The 23782-nt window shown below is 36.2% G+C and overlaps 2 protein-coding genes across 8 annotated transcripts in view; one reads left to right on the top strand and one right to left on the bottom strand.

Annotated features, from left to right (window-relative positions):
• The window catches only part of jmjd1cb (jumonji domain containing 1Cb), a 146362-nt gene extending 137056 nt beyond the window's left edge, over positions 1-9306 (bottom strand). For 5 of the 6 annotated variants that reach the window (XM_058793763.1, XM_058793764.1, XM_058793768.1 and 2 more), the window contains exon 1: positions 8971-9305. In XM_058793763.1, coding sequence (XP_058649746.1) covers positions 8971-9105 — 135 coding nt within the window. In that variant the 5' untranslated portion in view covers positions 9106-9305. Of the gene's footprint in view, positions 1-8970 lie in introns of all 6 variants that reach the window. The other variant, XM_058793762.1, reaches the window with a different exon arrangement.
• A 2284-nt stretch (positions 9307-11590) lies between these two features.
• reep3b (receptor accessory protein 3b) overlaps positions 11591-23782 on the top strand; it is a 29986-nt gene continuing 17794 nt past the window's right edge. The window contains exon 1 of one of the 2 annotated variants that reach the window (XM_058793943.1): positions 11591-11895. In XM_058793943.1, the coding sequence (XP_058649926.1) occupies positions 11864-11895 (32 nt within the window). In that variant the 5' untranslated portion in view covers positions 11591-11863. The remainder of the gene's footprint in view (positions 11896-23782) is intronic. The other variant, XM_058793944.1, reaches the window with a different exon arrangement.

Genomic DNA, 23782 nt, shown 5'->3' with positions numbered 1-23782 from the left:
TTTAGCACACAACTTGCCTGAGGGATTTTGTTTTGTCTAATATTTAAGAGCATAAATCCCACTCTCAGATGTTCTGTTTCTTAAGGGCTCTATTTTTCTCACTAAACGTTCCCATTTTCCTGTTCTTCAAAGCCTCTAGTAGCAGACAAACTGACAATAGAGCACAGCACAAAACATGTCTTATTACCAATGGAACAATGGGGGCCATTTTTCATTCCATATTTTCACAGCATTCCTTTCTTTTTCTTCATGCCTGACATGGAGTGCCCTACTGCCAACAACCACCTGCGGGAAAGAAAATTTGCATCCAGACCATTTTCCTGCATGCACACACATGCTCGCGTACTCACACACACATACGCACATAGACCCAGTGCTTTCCTGCGGTTCTGCAGCCGAGCTGGGATGAAGCAAGCTTGAGGAAAACAGTGCTCACACTGTTCATTCCTAAATCCCTCTACAGGGCAGCCGTGTCTGCTCCCATCCCATTAAGCCAGCCTTTAGGGAGCTGCGCTCACATCAAATTCACAACATCCTGCGCACTGACTCTCTGCTCACGCTGCCAGACTTCCAAATGGCATGTCATAAGCAAGTCTGTTTGATTATCTGCTTTCCTCGGCAAACAAGATCCGCACAGAGAATGAAAATGAATTTTGGGTTATGAAACAGAGATGCAAGGAGCTGGGAGAAAGATGGCAAATCCTTATCTCTGTGGTCTCTGCTTTGTGCCGTTATGTGGCAGCTCATCCACGACATGCACAGAGAAAATCCAAGTGAAAACAGAATAATCCGCAGATGTGACTCATTTGGTGCGAGAAGAGAACCCATAATCCAGAGATGGTGATATTCCTGTGGCTCATCATTTTATGTAATCTGCCACGCAAACGACAAACGATCAGACTTGAAGACTCTGAAGAAGGAGAAGCGCAAACAGCGTCATTCTTTGTGCGAGTGGATCTTCTGCCATTCTAATGACTCCAGATTCATTCGCAGTGATGGGACGGGTTCACGGTTACCCCTGAAATGTGTGAAATTTGCCACTGTGGTGAAACACTACACAGGCTGCTAAAGCACCACGGCAAACGTCAGCACTCGTTTATCATGAGCTGGGAACTTAATAAGAAATCCACATATGAATTTCCTCAGCATTATTTCCCCTCTGATGAAGCATTAATTTAGCCTAATTAGATTTAATACTAAGTTATTGTGTTGTAAGCATCTTTGCCCAGTGGAAGTGGTCCTCTTGCCAGGCTTAAGGGGCCAAACGCTTTGTGTATCTGAAAAGCTTCCTTTAATCACACTGTAGCCCATATCACCAGATTTAACCCAATTATTACAGCTTATTTTCACCCTCAAGATGGTTTTAATTCCTAATCACAAATAAAAGGGGGGCATTTGCATACAGAGATGAAGGAAAGGAAACAAAGCAATTAATTATATGGGTGTGTTCAAATTTTAGCACTAAAGCATCCTAGGTTTACATTTACTTTAAAAGCATGTGGAGAGCCTCATCAACACTCATTAATATACTGAATACTGCCTACTATATTGTTTTTATTATTTGAAACAGTATGCATTATTCAAGATATACATTAGTATGCTACAACGGTGTTGAAGATTATTGGCCTACAATTGCCATTTCAGAAGGAAATAATGGTTATTTTACATTTTTTATTCAAATAAAAATAAATTTCAAAAAGACTTCTGGTTTTTGGTGCAACATGCACCAACCATCGTTAAATACTTGTAACAAAAAGCACTTATGAATAAAGCAAAAACATTTAATATTTAAAATAAAATAAAAAAACAATTAGATTTTTTATTTAAATTGTGTGGTCCTATGCATTTTAATATTAGAGTGCAATTAGTATTATATTATTATGAGAAAACTGTGTTAGTGTACTATTCAGAATATATAAAATTCATCATTTGTGCTCACTGTAGGATGGAGGACACATTTTATTAAGCAGAGAATCTCCAGATATATTTCCTCCAATCAACATGCTAACACAAACCATTAGGACCTGGCATCATTTTAATCAAACATAGGATTTGTCTGAGAACATCAGAGATGTATTCAGGTCATCAGTCATGTTCATTACAGATCACCACCTCTGAACCCTGTGATGATTGAATGACTGCCTCATGTAAATACATCAATGGTTCAATTTTTTGTATCTTGTCAGAGATAAGCACCCCTTGGTCTACATAACAAGGAGAAAGCTGTCTAGATTTGGGATCACACTGAGTCGTGGCAGGACCTCAAACATCTGCTAAAGGTCAGGTTTCCACTGTATGGAACCAATCAATGAAGCCCACAGAGCTTCCAAACAAAGAATAGTGTTTCACACTACAGAAGAACCTTGCCCTTCATTTAAAGGACACTGATTTTATGCACTCAGTAATCCCCTCTAGGCAAGACAACCCACAATCCATTGGACACCAACAAAAAGACATATGTGAAACTTGACTTATATGTTGTCAAGCTGAATGTGACTGATCATTCTTCTGAAACTGACATAATGAACTTTGTTGTTTTTAAAGCAAGTAACAAATGTGAAAAGGTGATCTTTTAAATGTTTTTAGAAGCACCTAAATAATCATTGAAGTGTAGAATATTTTATTATAGATAGAAAAATGTAACTATAACAGCATTTTCACAGTAGACTGTGGGCAGTATGACCACAAGTTTTTTTATATAATTTTTGCCTATTACTTTTCTATATATAATATAACTTTTTCACAGAAAAAAAAACTACAAATAAGTGGTTTTATATTTTAATAACCAGATGGTAATGCCTATTTTTGCACAATTTAGCAAATGACATTTTCTCTTTGCAAATCACATTTTGTCTTTCTGTTAGGAACTTAAATGCATATGAATGCAAAAGAGTCTGGCATCAGTGGAAAAGTAGCTTTACAACTAAAATAATTAATTTTATAAAACAGATAGTCCTGACTCTCAATTCTGATTGGATGAACCAGATCTATAATCTCGGATCCCATTTACCTGGCATTAACATCTGTTTTTGTGATCAGATCACAAGTGGTCACACACCGGAGTACTCCACATCATATTTTACATTTATATGCAAGTTACGGTGTTGCTTGAATGCCATAAACAACTAAATGCTTTACGTTGTGCCTAACACCCCTTAATAGCTGTATCCTCTACCAGCTGATACATTTCTATCGCTGCACAACATACACTGTCATACAAAAACCAGATGTAATTTACTGTGGGATATTCAGCCACTACAAAGAACAATGCTGGGCTCAAAAATGTAAAAACTGGCACATGTTTGCATCAGAGGTTTCTCGAGAGCAGCAGACACAGTTCCACCACATGATGAATAGACCAGATTTCAGCATTGTTCCTGGACGATCCTTTGCTCACTGTAATTGCACTCAAATTTCCCTGGAGATTTTCACTAAATCTAAAGAGCAGCAGCCACATGCTGTGCCTTACATGCCAAAGGTATGTGTAGATGTGTGTGTGTGTGTGTGTGTGTGTGTGTGTGTGTGTGTGTGTGTGTGTGTGTGTGTGTGTGTGTGCGTGTGTATCTCAAAGGCTGTCGCGGCTCCAGGCGTGTACACACCTCCCACTGGGCCTCTCTTTAAAGGTGTGTCATGCTGCACAATGCCGCCTCCAGCTTGTGGGTGTTGCTTTTTTAGCCCCAGGCACAACAAAACTAAATAAATGTGGGCTCTCAGCAACCTCCTTCATATCTTGCCAAGCTGCCACAAGAGTCATGACATTGAGACAAACTGAGACAAAACAACCACTTAAACTCAGATGTATATTTTCATCCTAAACTGGATTTAGGTACAAAGCATGTGCCCATAAAGGTCTGAGTAAAAACTCTTTCTACCACATCAAGCTGCATTGCGCCACTTTCTCTGTCTTCTGCTTTCCTGTGTCCAAGCAGCACTTCCACATGCATCATTGGTCAATAACTTATGTGACTATTCAAAGCGAGAAGTTGAAATATTGCTCTCTAATATTGCTATACGGAAGTGAGACAGTATTTCTCAAAGCAAATCACTCGTCCGTGCTGGAATCGTCCGTGCCACAGTTGCGTTACCAACAAGAGTTCACTTGTTTAAAACAAATTTAATTAAGAGCACATTCCAGTAGGCTTGTCAAATTGCATGACTGCCACCTCAGATGGAAGTGCTAAATAAAGCGGAGCCCTTAGTGTAACAGTCCATTTATTTGATTTGTGAAAGTATGCGCTGAAAACGAATATACAGTACAGTCTAAACGGCAGACATCTGGTTTCGCTTAAGAGCACATTCAACAAAAGCAGAGAAGGATCAGCACAAGGAGATAGGGCTGGAAGCCTGCGTTGGCTCAGCCAACCATTCCCGCCTACAGAAAGCCTTGTTTGTGTTTCATTTCTGACCATTTGCTGTCTTAGCTCGAGCTAAAAAGACTCTACCATCACAGAAACCAACATTAACACTTCCAGAGCATCAGAAATTACAGGAAGCCCCACATAAATTGAGCAAGAGAAATAAATTTCCCTGCTTTCTAATGCAAGTGTGATTCAGAAATAGTGGAATAGGCTTTGTGTGTGTCACTGCTGAGCATAACAGGATATACGACACTACTTACTCATTGCATCACCCCAGAGCTATTCAGACCTCCATCGCTAATGTGTCCGTTCACACAGAGAGAGGTCAGCCAGCGCGGCTCCAATAAATGCACTAACATACTTTGATGTGTGACTGTACTGATATCCTAAATGATTTCACCTGTGTATGTTTACCTCAATTAAATGCTCAAGTATGCACTCAACCGTTCTGAAGTGCAGCCATTTCACAGCAAGACACAGGCGCTGTTCCAAAACCTAGTGAGCTGCCTTGCTGTCTGCTTCCTACATGGACAGCAACCTAACTGAAATGTAACTGCACAAGTGACCGATTGCGTGATAAAATGATACGACCCAGCACGTCATAAAAATGCACTTTTGATAAGCTAACCTTACAATACTCTAACAAGCATAAAAATACAGACTGTACATACAAATATTGGTAAAATATTTTTTATTTTAATTCAACTGAACAATTTTTTTTGATACGTTTTTTGTATTGAATTATATTCATAAATGACATTCTCTTGTTTTGTCCACTAACTTGAATGATTTTTTTGCCACTGCCTTTGCATCAAAAGCATGCCTATGATGCCTTAAAGCACCATATTTGCTATTAGAATAATTAACTGATTTAGTTTCATATCAAAATTCAACTGATTGTGCAAATGTTATGACACATTTGATCCTCGTTAACATTATGCGTGTGCCAATTTGCATACTTGTACACTATTCTATTCCATTGTTTGTAGAAATAGTGCGAGTAGTGATAAAGTGTGTTGATGAACACTTCATGCACTCGATGGTCACAGCTTTTCTTACGCAGTGAAAGGGCTATCAGACTCCGATGCTGGATGACAAATAACCTTATGAAATACATAAACTAGATGGTAGAGTACATAGTACATTGTATAAGTGCACAGTGCATCATCTGGGGCACAACTATTCCCATTACTGTCACATCAAATGACATGTAGCCTACACATACACTGCAGATAATAAAATCTGTCTGTTTCCGCATTTGAAGAGTTAAGCGCAAACCTGCACGGTGATTCACACCGCTGGGCTGTTGTTGCTATGGGATACAGTCCAATCACAGGACTGAGATGTCACTTCATCTGTGTATTAAAAAAACAACAACCGCAGGACTAAATTGTATGAAGTGACAAACTTCATGATCAAGGAAGTCATCACAAGACTGTACGTATTATTATAACTAGTCCAGTTGAAATAATAGAACATAATAAGGCAGAATACAAAAAAATCAATTCCATAGTGCATAGTATTGCTCAAACAATGAAATGTTGCGAAGTAAACATCATAATGTAATTCTCGCAACAGAGGAGCTCAGTAACATTTGTATGGAGGGTAGTTTTTTTTCCAGAGAGGTCTGGCTGGTACAGGACAGAGGTCAGTCCAGGTTAAACAGGCAGATTCTGAGAAGAGCACATGCGTCACATTCTGCAGGCTAAAAGCAGTGTGACATTATGATCTTCATTAGAGAACTATTTTAGAAGAAAGTGAAAGTTTTTGTTAGTGGACAAATGTGAAAATGTAAAGGTTTAACATTTAAATCTATAAGATTAAATGCCAAACACACAGAAGAATTGAAAAGTGATCAAAATGCACGTTTGATTTGGAATATACTGGGTACGATTACAAAAGCATGTAATATACAGTACAGTATGCACACGGTGAGTATTCTGCTATTTTTTTTTCTATGCACTAACATGCAATGCAAAACACATACCGTATCCCACAATGCAATCAACTTTGCCTTCATAATTAGACTAAAGGTGAAGTATGTCATTTCTGGGTGTAATTTTACCAAACCAAGGCCCTAATAAATCGGTTTTATTATTTCACCAGCTTTTTTCCATTTTTATGACTGGATTCCACAATTTTGTTCATGTTTTCCAAATTGCGGGCAACCATAGGGTCCTACCAAACAGCTGCAGAAAACAAATAGCTTTCCTGAATATGAACAAACAGAAACAGACAGTATTCTGCAAGTAGTATGCTAGTATTTCATTTAAATATTTATACAGCCATAGACTGTCCACAACAAGGTTCAGTCTTTAAAATTCAGAGTTAAAATGGAAGGCTGTTACTTTATATATCTAACCCAATAATAGAGTACAAAAGTTCAATGTTTTTCCACCTCATTGCATTCACTTATGCGGCGTCCTTCAACACTCCTGGCAAACTACTGTCGCAATCCACCCCCGAAAGGGAACGCGCTAGAATGCTCTGCATTCAGGTTAATGCTCCCATCCACCTTTAATGTTTAAACTCCAGGCCTGTCAGCCATAAACCTCTCCCGGCGATAAGTGTCATATCTCTCGTTTTGAACCACTATTTTACAACTGCAAAAGATTACAAGACAGTTTCTTTATATTATATAAATCTAATCCACCGACAATTAAGATAGGAAATGTGTCATTGCCTGGGATCAGACAGAACTGTTGTCATTCCCAGAGTAAAGGTGCACAAAAGAAGATTGCTCAATAAATCTTTTTAGAGAAGATATGAAAACGGAGGCTCACTGTCAAAGGAAAACAGTGTAGGGTTATAGTGTCAGTCAGACCGAACAAAGAGCAATCTCTCTGTAGGTTAACTCTGGTTCAGGGGAACGGCTGAACATAGCGGCCTTTATGCTGTGCTGCAGTGGGGGAGGGCAATGAACGACCACCGGTCTCATGTTACGAGCTGTTTTCTTAAGCCACAAATCACATGGCCACTTCCAGCTCTTTACAGCCAGTTGTTGCCAATGTGATTGAGGGCTGTAAATGAAAGCTGCATTGGTATTTTTTGCAATCAGAGATTTTTCCATCATCGTCATCATCCCTGGTATCTTAGCAAATAATAGTGGTACGATGTCATGGGAAAAAAAGGCTGAAGAATTTCACAACTAAACGATATGTGATTTTAAGCCATTGAAAATTCTGAAAAGTCTGCTATTTCATGAAAAACGCTTTTTAAAATATTCTACTTCAGACTTGGACTATAAATTAAGCAAGTAATTTTTTTTAAATGACTACGTTTCCATGTTACCATATTCTATTTTTATTTCTATGCAACATACGGGAGCCCGACCAGATTACAAGCTTAATTCTTACTTTTAAAAAAGGCAAAGAAACAAAAGCATTTACAGCTTGAACTTTCAGCTGCAGGGCAGCTATTGAGTGCGGAAAGTTCTGTGTGCTGATTAGCAGCGGTACAGTTGGTGACCTCAGGACACAGCCCTGAAAACAAACAGCTAGCATACTGTACACACTTTCTCTATACACACAATGACAGGAGCCGCTCCATTCATCTCCACCGCATGAGAGCTGTCTTGCTGATCAAAACCAAGCTTTAGATTTTGCTTCAAATACATAAGAAAATAAAAAGGTCTACATTTGAAATATTTTCTACTTTATACCTTTAATTTAAAATATTTAAATTACTTACATTTTACACTTTAGTGTCGTAATATTATTATTAATTATATTAAACAATATTTTATAATTTAGGATTTAGACCCATGAAAATACAACATTAGAAATTGCTTATTCAATACAATTGTTAAAATATGTGAACGTAAAATATATAGCTATATATGAACAAGGGGCACATAATAAACTGAATGAATTCAAATGCAAATATTAGAAATAAATCTAAAGACATTTAACAACGACAAACGCTACAACATTTTCATGAGGGGGTTGGGTAGATTTATGTATGTGTTATTACGTTTTACCACTGACGAAATAAAAACCTAAATTAACTATAAACATCACGGAGGGCCAAGGAAGTTATTTACTATGCATTCATGAATGAAAATAGGTCAGAATTGTTTTATGGCCCTGACCATTTACACAGATGTGTTACATTTGGTCCATCTGTTTGCAAAATACTAGATTGCAAAATGTACTATCAAGCCAACGCTGAGGTCTAATGAAAACAATGCAGCAAACAAGCTTATGTCTGACAGGGAAAATTACTATAAATCAGTATTTCAAATATTTCACAGAGAATTTTTGGAGCAAAACATTTAAACATTATCTCGTTAACGTTACTTGTCACTTGTCAGCGTTCAACAAAACATGTCATATACAAAGAGCAGTTTTTTTTTAATCGGAGTGCAAAAGGGACAAACGTCACAAGCTGACAACTAATATTACAATCCACCAACGTTAACTGCGATCCAAATAGAGCTCTACTACACGACTCCATTGCCTGACTGACTTCCAAGCCTGTTTCCATGTAACGTACCAGGCGATTAAACCTAGAATAAGCTGACGTTTAACAGGCTGTTTCAAAACGCCATATCCTCACTGAAATCTCCCGCTCGTGAAATGTATTTTTCGCAGCATGTTTGCAGTTGACTTACCGTCAATTCGGGATTGTCGTGGTCGCGGTGAGTGACGGCTCGGATGACTCCGGCTCGCCATGACCAGCTCGCGATGTGCGCGGGCTCCAGCGGCTCCTCTCCGCTCACGCACAGGAACCGCTTCCCGACCACCATGGCGAAAAACCCTCGAAAACTTCAACACTCGCACCCTACCGACCGCACATTTACACCGTCAAACTGCGTTCTGAACAAAAAGAAAGAAAGAACCGTGATTTTTTTTTCGCCTTTTTGCGTGTCGACCGCAACCCGGGGGATTTAAATTTCTCTCAGCCTCCACCCGCGAATGGTCGCTCTCGCGCTCTGTGAAACTGAACACTGGACCGGATCACTGCGAACGTAAAACTTGGTATCCCTCCGCCACACAAATCACAAGTCCATGCAAAACCGCAGCAGGGAGATTTCTACGTCCGCCAGACTGATTCATTCTCAATGGGAGACTAGCTGCTTTCACACTATTCGCCAGTGTGAGGAAAATAGTGCTTAGTTGTTGTTGTTGTTGTATTTGGTTCATTAACAGGCAGCGCAGGAATGAAGAACATAAAAACAATCAATAATAATAAATAAATAAATAAATTCGGTTTTATAACAAATAATTTATTAATTTAATTTGTATTTTTAGATTTATGAGACAATCATACTTCTGTATAACTATAATAAAATATAAATTATTAAATTATTATAAACTATACACCTAATAATTAAAATATGATTGATATAATAATAATTCCATAAAAATATTGTTTGGATATGAATAATTCTATAATACACAGTATGTTATTTCTTTCCATTCTGTCATACAACCATACAGATGAAAATCGTTTTACCTTTTGTGTCCAATTGTGTTTCACGCTTTTGCAAGTACATAGCTACTCCAATAGCTGACCTGTGGGCTGTTCATTGATGAGCACAAGAGGAGCGCTGATATATGGGGAGCATATCACCTGGATACAATCAGTCTGTGTCACCTTTAGGTCAGAGCAGAAGATGGAGACAGATATCTTCACGGCTGATAGAATCACAAATCATAGAGTGCCACTGAGATTGTTGGTCCTGCAGACACTCTGTTGAAAGCAGGACGGCTAATCTGTGCCTGCCAAAAATGAACATCAGTGCTTAGAACATCTTCTTGAACATCAATGATTAGAAGCAGCAGTAGAGAGAACACCACAAAATGTACACAACAGTAATACATTTTTCATTTTCTTCACATGCAGTGTGTATGCAATATGTAATTACAACATGTACTGTGACTGTATAGTTGAATTTATTGTATAATAGGTCTTCACTATAGCAGAGACATTATTATGTGAACATTAAACATATTATAAATGAAAGAAAGGATAAAGTTGAAAGAAATAATTACCTTCTGCTAAGTGCCATTATATTACCTCAATATGTACTTAATTCACAAAGAGACAATTAGATGCTTAACACCTCAGATGTTTAATTACATGAAGCTGCAAGACACAGAATAGCTCTCTTATAGGAATATTCATGAATTTCAACAAGATTGTCAAGAGAGACCACAATGCACAAATGTCATCTGTTGCTGGATGTCTTCCGCTACCTGAGATGGCTATGCTTGATGTACTATTTCAATCAGTTAGAAAGCATCACCACCATTCTTCCTCTGACAGAGATATGCTATCACATATTCACAACAGATATATTGTTGTAATAATAGTGCATGTATTGCTTAATATGAAAAAGGGAAATACAAATAAGGGAAATTACAGTTTTTTACAACTGTGATTCAGGAATTATTTGCATTTTCCCACTGTAGTCTAAAAATAACATTTTGGTTACACTTTCCATTATATATATAGCAGCTGTGTATTATAATATAGATCCTTGTTCAAAAAGCTTAGGTCCAAGGTTCAAATATTTCACTTTGAACTCAGATCCCTTTCTAAGAATTAAACTCTATTTAGGTGTTATTTAAGATTCAGTTTTTTTTAAAGATAGATAGATAGATAGATAGATAGATAGATAGATAGATAGATAGATAGATAGATAGATAGATAGATAGATAGATATTTTATTCATGATATTATTAAAATTAATTCTATGATACTGAATTTATTCATTTATAATTTTTTTTTTGTTTTTATGTTCTTCATCCCTGCGCTGTTAATAAACCTCAACAGGCTTTCTAACATTGCCTGTCTATCTATATTTATATAATATATGATAAAAAAAAAAATAATAGTAGACTAGAAATAAAATTTTAGAAAAGATGTCTTGAATTTACGTGCTTAAAAGCTAAATCCGTCAAAAAAAAAAAAAAAGGCAAACGACCACAACATTCCCTCAGTCTGTTTCTGTCTTCTTCTTTTTTTGCAACCCTAACACAGCGCCAACAAGATCGTCGATTAGGAGTTTTTATTTTCAACGTTTTAATGTTTGATTGGTCTGTACCTCTTCAAGGTGACTCTCAACGAATCAGCATCGAATGCGTTGAGAGTGTAATGTTTGCGTCTTCGAAACGACGTCACTTAACAAACAGTTTATCTAGCCAACCAATGTTCGCGTTTCATGTAAACAAATCATATTAGCCAATCACGTAACAGGAAAACCGGAACCTTAAATCAAATTATTTCTGACGTCAACGTGAAAGCGCACCTTCAGAAACGGCATCGGTTTGGGTGAGAGCACGAAGAAGATGGGCATAACAAGAGTGTCATTATTTTAACTCATATTAACTCCATAGTTAGTTTTATACGGGATGTTTGTGTGTAATACTGAGTAATGAGCGAGCGGAGGCTCTCAGGAGACCGTTAATGTTTGTCCTCGTCTGAAGTTGAACACTGAAGTTGAAGTAAGGTTAGCTTAGCTAGCATCTCTCTCTGCTCGGCTCAATCCTGAAGAAAATATGGTGTCCTGGATTATATCAAGATCTGTCGTGTGAGTTTAAACCTCCTTTTTTCCCATAAACATGGTTTATTTTTGAAGCTTGGGTTAAATTAGCTCTATTTTACAGGTTAGCCTATTAGCATCAATGTCCAGAAGACTGCACACATTGACGTTTGAGAAAGTAGATTTATGATCTTCTCAACCGCATATCTGCTCAGATTGTTCAATCAAAGCGCTTTACTGTTTTTAAACATGAAGTTTGGGAAGGATCCATATTATTTGGAAGATAAGAACCAGAAGCAGCAAGCCGTTGTTTTTATGTGCAGTTTCCCGTTTGCCACCACCATTGGATTACTGTATCAGAGGTTTTTGTGTCAGTAGTGAAATTATTAATGACAGCGGACGTGTCAATGAATATTTTTGTGTTGACTCCTTGTACAAAGGTTTTGTTGGGGCTTTTGGGTAAGGTGGAGCAGTCATAAGGTTCTGACTCATATCTCTGAACTTTTCCTCTCCCTTGTGCTAACGTACATAAAGGAGAGGGAGAGACCTGAACACATACAGAAAGAAAGGCTTTCCCCCAGGGAATTAAAAAGAATGTCTAACCTCAAACTTTTTTCAACATTAAATATATCATGATATAATTTATACTAAATATTTACAGTTTTTAGCTTCATCTGTTTTTTAGTTCTTTGATATCATGTCTGTCACTACATGTAATCAGAATTAAATTGGTAGGTCCATAAAGACCCAACAATGCTGTTCAACAGGAAACAACAGTGTTTGCAGGTTAGGTAACTTATGTAATGTTTGCATATATGTATTTTTTTTTTCCCATTAAATCCATTAATTCTCAATTGTGTAGCATTTTAACCTAAACCAAAGTATAATAAATATCCACCCATTTAGATTGAATTTTGCACAAGTATGATGACATGAGTAATAAGAATCATCATTAATTAATAATAATAATAATATTGTATGTCAAAATCATTGTTGTAATTATTTTATTTACTATTGTGTCCTAAGTAGAAAATGAAACCATAATTGATATTTGCACACATTTAGATTAGATTTTTCCCCATAATGACATGGTGTAATGACATAAATAATAATTAGATTTTATAATTAATAATAATTATTATTGTATATCATGTTCACTGTATCATCATCATCATCATATTCAGACTGGTGTGTCAAGTAGAAATGAAGCAAGAATTAATAATTATTTTAATTAATTAGAAACAATAATTTCTGTAAATTGGTTATTGAACATTCAAACAAAAATAATCAGTATCAAACTTCAATCAGTTGATCTCTACTACAAATAGAACACATTTGCCTTAGGGCTGGAAAGATTTGAATGATTGATGATGTGCCTGTCTTTGTTTGGTAGCTCATTTACAAACAGCAGAAAGAGTATCATTTTGGTTTATTTTGTGGGCAAGACACATTTTGCAACGTGGTCCCCTTACAGCGTTCCAGAGTCATGGGCAAGCAGTTAGGAAGAGACATAGTCAGTTGTGGAAACCAGCAAGTACCAATTACTGTCCACCTTGCTAGTTTAGGGTTATAATTCTGCGGTTAAGATTTTACAACATATACGATGTAGAAGTTCAAATATAGGACAATAACTGTAAGCTTATGGCAAGATAATGAGAAATCAAGACCACATTGTCTGTTTGAAATGTTGCTGTGGGCATATGTGCTGCTGTGGGCATATATGCTGTGTGGACGCATTCATGGCTGTTTTTTTTTTTTTTCCCAGCTTTGTCTTTTTTTTTCTGTTTAAAGATTTAAAGCACTATGTATGTACAGAATGACCCAAATCTTTCAAGTAAGCAGTATAATATTAAGAGCAGCTAAATGTTAACATTGAGGATGAACAGAAATGTCTGTTAACTTTGTTAGCTTTATAAGCTGGTCTCTGGGAACAGGTTTGTCCTCATTTTCTTTGGTCAGGATCATGGTGGTGTTTATGTATCAACTACAGCGCTGTTTTTCTTGGTAATTTTAGTTGCTTTTGATTTTACTAAGATGTAATAACAGGGCTTAACGTTAATGATTTTTTTCTACAAGCCCGGTCAGGACATGGTCCAACCACAAAAATAGGTATTGTTTTTCACCAATGTCACCATTTGTTCTCATAAATGGGCAATATCATACGAGTATCCATGGCTGTATCACAGCTTGCCAATATACAGCCATATCTCATGGCTATGAGTGTGATATTGCATTTATACAACAGTTCGATGGCACGAGTGTGTAAATACATAAGAAACAACAACGGAGTGTCTTGATAAACCTTCTTTTGTGCAGAACTACTTCCTTCCACCACAGATTCAAAACTCAGTTTAACAGCTGAGCCCAAGTCTCTATTACTAATTCGAAAACGTCACTTACTTTAGAACTAGTAATGAAGGAATGTTGACTTGCTTCATTAAAAGTTTATTGTATTACTGTATTAAAAGCTGTATAGAGTAGAGTATTATGAGAGTGAGATTGACTGATCGAGTGTGATTACTTGCATCTGATACAGCATTCATTCTTCAGCTCAATCTCATATTCACAATAAAACAAAGACAGTTTGAATGTCCACTGAAGATATATCTTTGTCGTTCTATCCTTTCATCTGTTAAGCCCGGTACACACCAAGCCGACGGTCGGCCATCGGGCAGTTTTTTTTATCGGCTGACTAAGTTTTCTAAGTGTGTTCTACGCCATCAGCTGAAGTTGGTCATCTGATCATTCTGATTGGCTGTTAAGCTGGCGAACCAGTGCATGAGAAAGGCGCAGAACGGGCGTGCTACTTGGCCGTCGGGTGTCAAGCTTTGGCTTGTTGTGTCAGGGCAACTTTGGACCCAGGCGTTGCCGACGTGAGCTGACCCGCAGTCTGCTTTCATCGCCACTAGTTCGTCGGCGTCGGCTTTAAGTGTGATTTCCGATGACAGCACTGCTCACTGCATTTGTTGGCTGCATCTTACAAGCTGTTGTTGAAAGTAAAAATAACTTCTGTAAATAGCGTTTCGGTCTCTTTCAATATAAAATCCTTTACGGCTGACTCAAAAAAAAAGTCTTGTCGCAATCTAATGGAGGAACAATGTAACTAAAATCACCATCACGAACACACACACAGTTTCCTAATACTAAATACAATTATTAAATAGTACTTTTATTTATACAAAATATGATTTATTGAATAATAATATTTAACAAACATAAACAACAGCCATCGTAAAAGTTGATAGGCAATGCAGTCAAAAGTATAAAGGCAGCACTCTGATATACAGTGTGGAAGTTACATAAAATATAACGTGATGAAATTTTGCCCTCAGTCAAAACTATTTGCTCTGGAACAAATAATAGATTAATAAGACCAAACACTTCCCATAAGATTTACCCAAAACAAATTATATCTCATGTTTAACCGCTGTGATGTCTCATCAGAGCCAGCAGCAAATTCCAGAAGATAATTCCAGCCGAGGTAATGCTGCTCTTGGCGGGTTCATGACGCCCAGGAGCTCACATCTCCGAAAACGTTGAAGCAATAGTACAATTTTGAAATATACTTTATCTTTAACAAACTGCATATCTGAAGTCTAAACAAGTACATTCTCGCCTAAAAAACTCTTAAGACTGCATTCTGTGACATTTTGGGTGTCCGCCAGGACACTTGCTGTGAGAAATACCCCAAGCGGAGTGATACAAATGGTGAAATGGTTGTTGGAGTTCTGCTATCACTCTTAATATTACACTTTCATCAGCCAATCAGATTCAAGGACCTGAAAGAACTGTTGTATAATTAGGTTGTGACACCAATAATTTGATATTTCACAATTCTCGATTCTAATTTTGATACCACAATAACTAATAGCCCAATATACATTTCAAACACCTTAAAGTCAGTAATAAAATTAATTAAAAAAAGTTTATAAAAAGTGTTTTTTTTCCATATATTTTATTTTTTGCTCCATCAGTAAAAATAGTTACAAATGAATCCAAAGAAGAATCAATTGTTGTTAAATATCATCCTTCTTGAAACGTCCTTGTCCAGGCAAATTTAATGGACCAGAACATGACAAGTTTTATTCCATTACAGTATGCAAACTGTGGAGGCTTCATCTTTTGAATTTTCATTTCAAAATTTGTTGGAATACAAAACCATTTAAAGGCCTAATGTCTGCGCACCTTGTCAGGCTTTTTTACATTTAGTCCTGAGAGCTGAACCATATGTGGTTTTGAAGGCTCTCAGCATCTGGCTCCAAGTAATAGCCGATCCATAGCATCATCAGAGTGAGCACTGCCTTTCTGTTTCTTAACAGGAAACTCAAATTTGACCTAAATCTGAGTGTCAAGGCCCATCTGATGGTTTTATTTTTTCAGCTGCACACCCTGAGAGCAATACCCCGCTTCACAAAAATACTTTTAAGACCACTCGGTGCAGGTCCTGTTTCCTTCAGGGGCCCACTGCAGGAAGACCAACTCCTTGTTGTGAAAACAATGAAAGACTGATGTGCAGCACATTTATTTGTGTTTCATAGGGGCCGTGCAGGTTCTGTTGTGGGAGGAGAGGCCACAGGCAGACAGTGAGGAGAATCAAAGCCTTCCAGCAAACTGATTGCTAAACCAACAAGTTGAGCAGACTTTATGGCTTTATTGCACACTGTTAGGGCTGGGCGGTCTGACAGTATATACCCTGCAATGATAGTAACCTCTTAACCGGTAGAGCGGGATGTGTCCCAAACAAGTGAAGAAGGGGAAGAACCTGTTATTAAAGGGGTGTTTGTTAGGCACAACACAAAGCAGAGTTTAGTTTATGGTTTCCACGCAATAGCTTGGCACATTAATAATGATTAATTTTATGTGCGGTGCAGGTCAGGGTATATAAGCTATTTTACATCAACTTTAATATTTTTATAATATTTTAATGTGCTTTTTTATCTCAAGTGATATATATTGTCAGGCATTTTTCTTTTCGTTTGCAACCAGGTTTTTCAAATAAAATGAAAAAAGATCAAATTAAAATAATCAAGTGAATGATTGACCTTTGTAAAGGTTTTATTTCCCTTTATTGGGTAAAATAGGCATTATGTCATATTATATATGAAATAAGTCTTACAAAACACTCTGATCAGCTTTTTCCATACTGGTAAAGAGATGTGTTTGAGAAATGATTCTTTTATATATTCCCTCCTGCATATTTAATTATTCATGGCACCAGACATGTTTCTGTAGTCTGTTCTGAGAAATATATTGGGGTTGCATGTAAACTGAATGACAAATGAGTCAGCAGTAACTCACATGACTGATATCTAAAGATGTGCAGAGCTGTTGGCATGTTGGTGATAACACCAAACTACATGTTTTGCTTGGTTGAGAGCAATAGTGACCGTAGACTATATTTTATTCTGTTAAAGAACAGTTATTTAATTTGTAAAGCCATATATCTAATGTATAATAACTCCTCAGACTAATGTCATGGCCTAACCAAGGTTATTATAATTTAGAAAATTTCACCAGTTTAAATGTTTTTGTTCTGTTTCTGTTTTTTTTATGAGCAATTTGGATCTAGTTTTTGTAATAATTGTTTGATTATTTTTTCATGCATTCTTTTATTGTGATAGTAAGTTATTTATTTGAGTCTTTTATAAATGACTGCTTAAGCTTTTGTTTCGGTAGCACTTTCATCCCTTGTTACTTGCATCACAAGTTGTTCTGCTGGTAATGACATGAAAATTCTACAAGTGAACTGTGTGCTTTAAATAACCAAAAAGCCTGTAGTTTCCAGTAGAAGTACAGTACTGCAATTTTAAGTTTCACATAAGCTTTACAGATTGAACTTAAATTGACAGTACAGAGAAAACATATTTTATTAACTCATGTTTAATTTATGGTTTTTCACGGTGAATTATAAAACTACTTTTTATTTGTCACTTCCAAAGAGATTTAAAAATACATGAATAATATTGTACTGCAAAATGACTAAATTAAATTTCTCATTAAATCTATTACAGTTTTTGATTTTGTATAGTAAGGAAACTTAGTGAAATTTATCATCAAAGTAAACGTTTTGCCCCAATTATTCAGTCTCTTGATTTCTGTCAACCACAGTGATATTTTAAAGGTTGAAAATCTCACTCCACTGTTCTGATTGGCTGAGTGTGTGACATCACATGGCCTTTTCTCTTTCAGCGTAGACCGATAAATGGCTTGCCACTGGAAGCATGCTGCTTGTTTAGAACGCAGAGAATCGCTGTCTGTTTATTTGAGGTTTCTTCATATCCACAGACTACAATTGAATTGTGGGAAAACTGTATTCTCTGGTGTCTACAGTCAGTCTAGCCAACTGCAGCTCCTTGTAAATTACTGAGCACCATTGTAGGTGAATTTCCTCATTTGATGCTGATTAAAACAATCGTCCAATGAAAGAAAAATGCTAGTTATTAGGTACACAGAGCCACATGAATGCGAGTAACAGATCTGTAAATTACAGTGCTCGAGGGAGAGCGGCGGGGGGAAGGGTTGAGAGATGTGTGGAGCCGAACACCATTGTTACAGCCTGGTGCCTCTGCTGTTTCTATGGCAACAGGAAAATAAACTGCTGCCAAGGTGGATCTTTGGATGAGGACCATGCAACAGGGAGAACTTTGTGAACATGTGTACTCTGCACATTCACTGGACAAATGTTATGTTTCTTGAGTATTAAAAGGCTTATGAGCATCCTTTTTCCATTGGGTGTTGCAACCAATTATCATTAGATAATCAATTAACCTGTTGTTGTTTTTATTATTATTATAGAATAATTAATTTATATATATATATATATATATATATATATATATATATATATATATATATATATATATATATATATATATATATATATATATATATATATATATATAAAATAATCAAAATGATAAATAAAGTGTGAAAATTCTAAATTATTTTTTTCCCCAAAAAATAAATAAATAATTGGTTATACACTTTATAAGGTGTCCTTGTTACAATGTAATTATACATTTAAGTACAGAGTAATATTTGTTAACTACATGTACTTACTATATGGTTAGGATTAGGGCTGGGCGATATGGCCAAAAAAATTATCACAATAATTTTTTTAATATCAGTTAGGGATGTGCGTTACGACTAATTTCACTGTCGTTTAAACGGAAGTTTTGTATCCGACTAGTCTAAAAGCTAGAAACCCCCAAAAAATGCCAAAAGAAAAAAAAAACTGTGCGTGTATAACAGCCTACACTTGAAATACTTAATCTTTGCATCACACTGTCAAATCCCCTCAATGAAATCTGCTAAAAATAGGTCACGATTATGCCGTATGCTTGCCTCGCATTATCATCATTTAATTTTAGGCGGTCGTTAAACAGAAAAAAAGAGCATAGCATACACTCAGCATAAACCAGTGCATAGCTTATTTATTCAGATCAGCTGGAGCAATGCAGAAATCGAAAATAGACTGACAGAATTCTTAATTTTCATATAAAGTTAGCCAACATATTAAAACACAAGTAAAAAAAATAAAATAGGAAAGTTTATCAAGAAATAGCATTAAAACGGCTTTTAAAAATGTACTTCATGTTGGCTCTATAAAACAAAACAATGCTCGTTTTACTTACTCAGACCATGCACATTTGTTCAGTGAATTTAACATGTTAACGTGCAAAAGACGGGGCTAGAGGCGATTCTGCACTTGAAAAAAAAAAAACGCGCTCGGTAGGAACTGAAGTTACAGGCACAGAGAGATAACTACAAGCAAGCAGACAGTTTTGAAAAGAGCCTGGAAGTCCCGCACCAGCACCGAAGTGGGTCTCAGAGGAATAGACGGCCTGGATGGGATTGCGGACCGCAGCGGCAGGTTGTAGTGTATGACATGATTGACATTTGCTGGCTTTGGCTGCCTCCAAGCTAACACATACGTGCCTGTATTGAATATGATTACGCATCGCTCCAGTAGAGTTATTGTAAGCCAATTTGACATTACACAGTTTACACAAAACTTTTCCGTTTCCTTCTAATTCAAAATAATCCCACACCTTGCTGGTTCTTCGCTGGTCATTTCGAGCTCGCCGCAACTGACGAGAAGAAAAGGCATGCGACGTCTGAGGTAAAAATATAGTTTCCGCCCAGATACGCTTTTAAAAATATTTAAATATTTTGATATGTATTGTTTTTTCAAAAGATTTTGATATTCAAATTGTTTTATTTTAGCTTGTTGTTAAAATGTTTTAAATGTAACGTTAAAATTATGGTAATTGTTTTTCTCTCGTTTAATCGACTATTGATTTCAGTGTCGACTAGCAGGAGCTGTACCGTTTAGTCGACTAGTCGACTAGACCCGCACATCCCTAATATCAGTCGATATCGATAATTATCACGATAAGTGTCAAATTTGTATTTCTTTCAAGTTTAAAGACAGATTTTTGCTCCAAAGTCAAAGCTGTAGAAACCAGACCATTAATTTTACTTAACAAAATAAATATCCTAATAGAAAAATCCATTTCTTAGTTTCTGTATCTGATATTGTTTCAAATCAAGAAACAGGTTTGTGTTGCCTGATAATATTAATAATAATATAACTTTTTTGTCTCTTAGAAATGCATTTGATAGTAGTAGTAGCTTGAGTTGGGATGCAGATGTAAATTTTTGTTCATTATCAAAATCAGTAACATCTGTAAAAATTATAGAAACCTAATTTTTATATGGTAAAATCTAATTATTCTGATTGCGTTTGTTTTAAATCATTGCTTTTCCTTAGTAGCATACATTTAAATCATGATAAACACAGTTAAAACTAGAGGTCGACCGATTCATTGGTTTTGCCGATTAATCGGCACCGATAGTTGATTTGTGGAACTATCGGTTATCGGCAAAAGTCCATGCCAATAGTTTTCCGTGTTGCGTCTGTTGCTGGAGTGGCTGAGAATTGTCTGCTGTCATTATACAGTAAAAGAGCGGCCTCTAGAGGCGGAAATCACTGACAGCACGAGTTGTTTGTTTTGGCATGTGATACTGCTCGCTGCACAGAGCGGGAAACTTCAGACGTGCATTTAAATGCAGCCGACAGAAAGTCCTGCCGCAGAACAGAGCGCCATTCACATAGTTTTCCATAAATAACATTATATTTGTCCCAAATCATTGTTAATATACATAATGACTTCACCCTATAAATTATGTATTGTGCAATTTTCAGCAAAACGTTTGTCTTTCTGTGACTCTAATACAGTCTGTATGTTTCATATAGAGAGCTGTAATACAGATCGCGCTTTCTCTTTGTTTACTCAATTTTTTTTTTTAAATACCGAACTTCAAACTCATTTATGCCACATAGTTAATTTTTGAAGCAAACTTATGTCCGTTTGGTGATTAAATAAACCGTTTTAGACCGCTGCTTGAATTGAATGTGACTCGTCCAGTGTGTGTGATACCTGTGACTTCTCCCAGACGCAGCGTTGCTCTTTTGCACAGTCACTTTTTCTTTTTTTTTAAATTCTAAATTTTTTAAATATTTTGATTAGATAATCATGCAGTGTTCTAAAATAGCAGCAAAAAAAAGTGAGAGTACACATACAATATCAATAACCCGTGCATGTAATTTTAATATGGCCTTTTGTAGGTATTTCAAGACAGCCATCTTTAAGCATGACTGTTTACTTAACAATAAAAGTCCATTTGCAACATTAACCAAAGCTGTAGAAGTATTGTTCCTTGTTAGAGTGTGTTCATTTCATTTCAACATTTACTATTACTAATAGGCTTCATTTTTAAATTTTCAAGTTTCTTCTTTTAAATCAAATCAAATCAAATCAAATCTCTTTGTCACACATCATGTACACAAGTGTACCAATGGTGAAATTCTTAGGTGCAGACTCTGTGCCATGGCAGTACAAGCAACAAGATATGAAAATTTACAATATACATAAACAAGAATATACAACAATATAAACATTTGCACAGTATACAATAAACAATATACAGTTGTACACAATATACATTATACATACATATTTCTATAATATACACATAGTAAGTACACATGTTCTCAAGAGACTTATAGAAGTATGTATAGCTTTTATATTTGACTTACAGTGATGTATACTGTTAGTGTTTTAACTATGAAGTGCAGTGCAGTAGTTAGTGCAGAAGAGAAGATGGAGCTGCATCTGTTCTAAGCGGTTTACTAATTTTAACATTAGTAAACTATGAAATAACTTTAATGATCAATATAATAATTAATATTAATACTAAATATGGTTCAGTACTGTTACTGCTTTTTTAAAAATAGTCAAGCTCTATTTTAATTTTCGTTCAGTATCCATTTTTAAAAACTGTCGGTTGATTAATCGGTATCGGCCAGTGTTGTCCAACCTAGCTATCGGTATCGGTAAAATTCAATATCGGTCGACCTCTAGTTAAAACCACACATATAGCACACCTCAATACCATGGTAAAAATAAAACTATTTGGTTTTTAGATATTTGTATGAAAAACAGTAGTCTAAAAACTTAGTATAGACTAAATGCACACAAAAAATACTGTAATTATATTCCATTTCTCCTTTAATACATTTAATTAATGTCTACATTAATAATATAATAAAATCGATACAAATACCCACATTTGTGCCACAATACCACGGTGCAGTTAGTGTTACAGTAAATCCATGGTAAATGATGGCGATTTGTAGATTGAAAAGCCTTCTGACTGTATCGCTGCGCACAGTTCTACTGTTTGTCAGCGCTGTTTCATCTGGCTGTAAACTCGTTTAAATCAATGAGCCATTTGTGTTCTTTGCTGAATTCAAGCGCTTCACATTGTATCTCTCAGCGCTGCTTAGTGTTCACGTGAGCGAGTAAACATCTGCTCGCACTGCGCTGCTGTTTGAACTTTGATCCGACCGGATAAACGGTCCGTGTGGCGCACTTAATTACTAGCGCTCTTTCGTTCCGCTTTTGGCGCATAAACATGATATCGAACATTTACCGAACTCTTCATATCGTTTTATCGAGGAAAATTATATCGCGATAATTATCGTTATCGATTTATTGCCCAGCCCTAGTAGGATTAGTGTTTGGGTTAGGATTAGTGTTTGTTTTAGGGTTGCTTGCATGTAATTATGCATAATTAATTGTTATTATAAATATAATAAGTGATTAATGACCAAATTTGCATTTTGGGGTGGAGTATCCCTTTAAAATAAAGTGTTACCATAAATTGTACTAAATAAAAATACAATTATTTTATAGTACACTTAATTGCTAATATTTAAATTTAAATATTTTACTTTTTAATATAAATTTTCAACTATTGAAAATTTTATTTTGCCGTGTTGCTGGCAAGGAAAGCCACGGTCACACTAGACATTGAGCATGCAAAATCGTCATCATATGATGTCACGACATGCTGTGCAGCGTCTTTTTAAAAACTTAAATTCAACATGTAACAAATTATAATACATCTAAAATGTAAAAACATACAATCTACTCCACTTTCCTAAAGCACTGCAGTTTTAAATTCATGTTCTTTTAATTCAGCTAGGAGGTTATGCTGTGACGTATCTATCTGCCATTGGTCACACGGTATCACGTGATGCGAATTCGCAGGCCAGAGTTCACCAAATTTGAACTTTGCTATGCAGCTAAATGTGACACATCTTCGCATGGACTTGCGTTTCTGGTCTGACGCATTCGCATGCGTATGAATGGAAGTCAATGGAACGAAAAGTCTAGTGTGACTGCATCAGTAAATGAAGTATCATATTTTTGCATTTTGCTCTGAAACTGGCAGCACATAGCCTAGATTTATGCTTTCAGTTCAAAAGGAAATCTTATACAGCATTACAGTTAGTCGATCTAAAATGGTGATTGTGCAGTAAAAACTGTCGACCATATTGGTATGACCGGTCTGAATGTATTTATCC

The sequence above is a fragment of the Onychostoma macrolepis genome, chromosome 12, assembly GCF_012432095.1.
Source record: "Onychostoma macrolepis isolate SWU-2019 chromosome 12, ASM1243209v1, whole genome shotgun sequence".
NCBI lineage: Eukaryota > Metazoa > Chordata > Actinopteri > Cypriniformes > Cyprinidae > Onychostoma > Onychostoma macrolepis.
The sequence above is the reverse complement of the archived record's forward strand: the minus strand, read 5'-3'. Positions and strand labels throughout refer to the sequence as shown.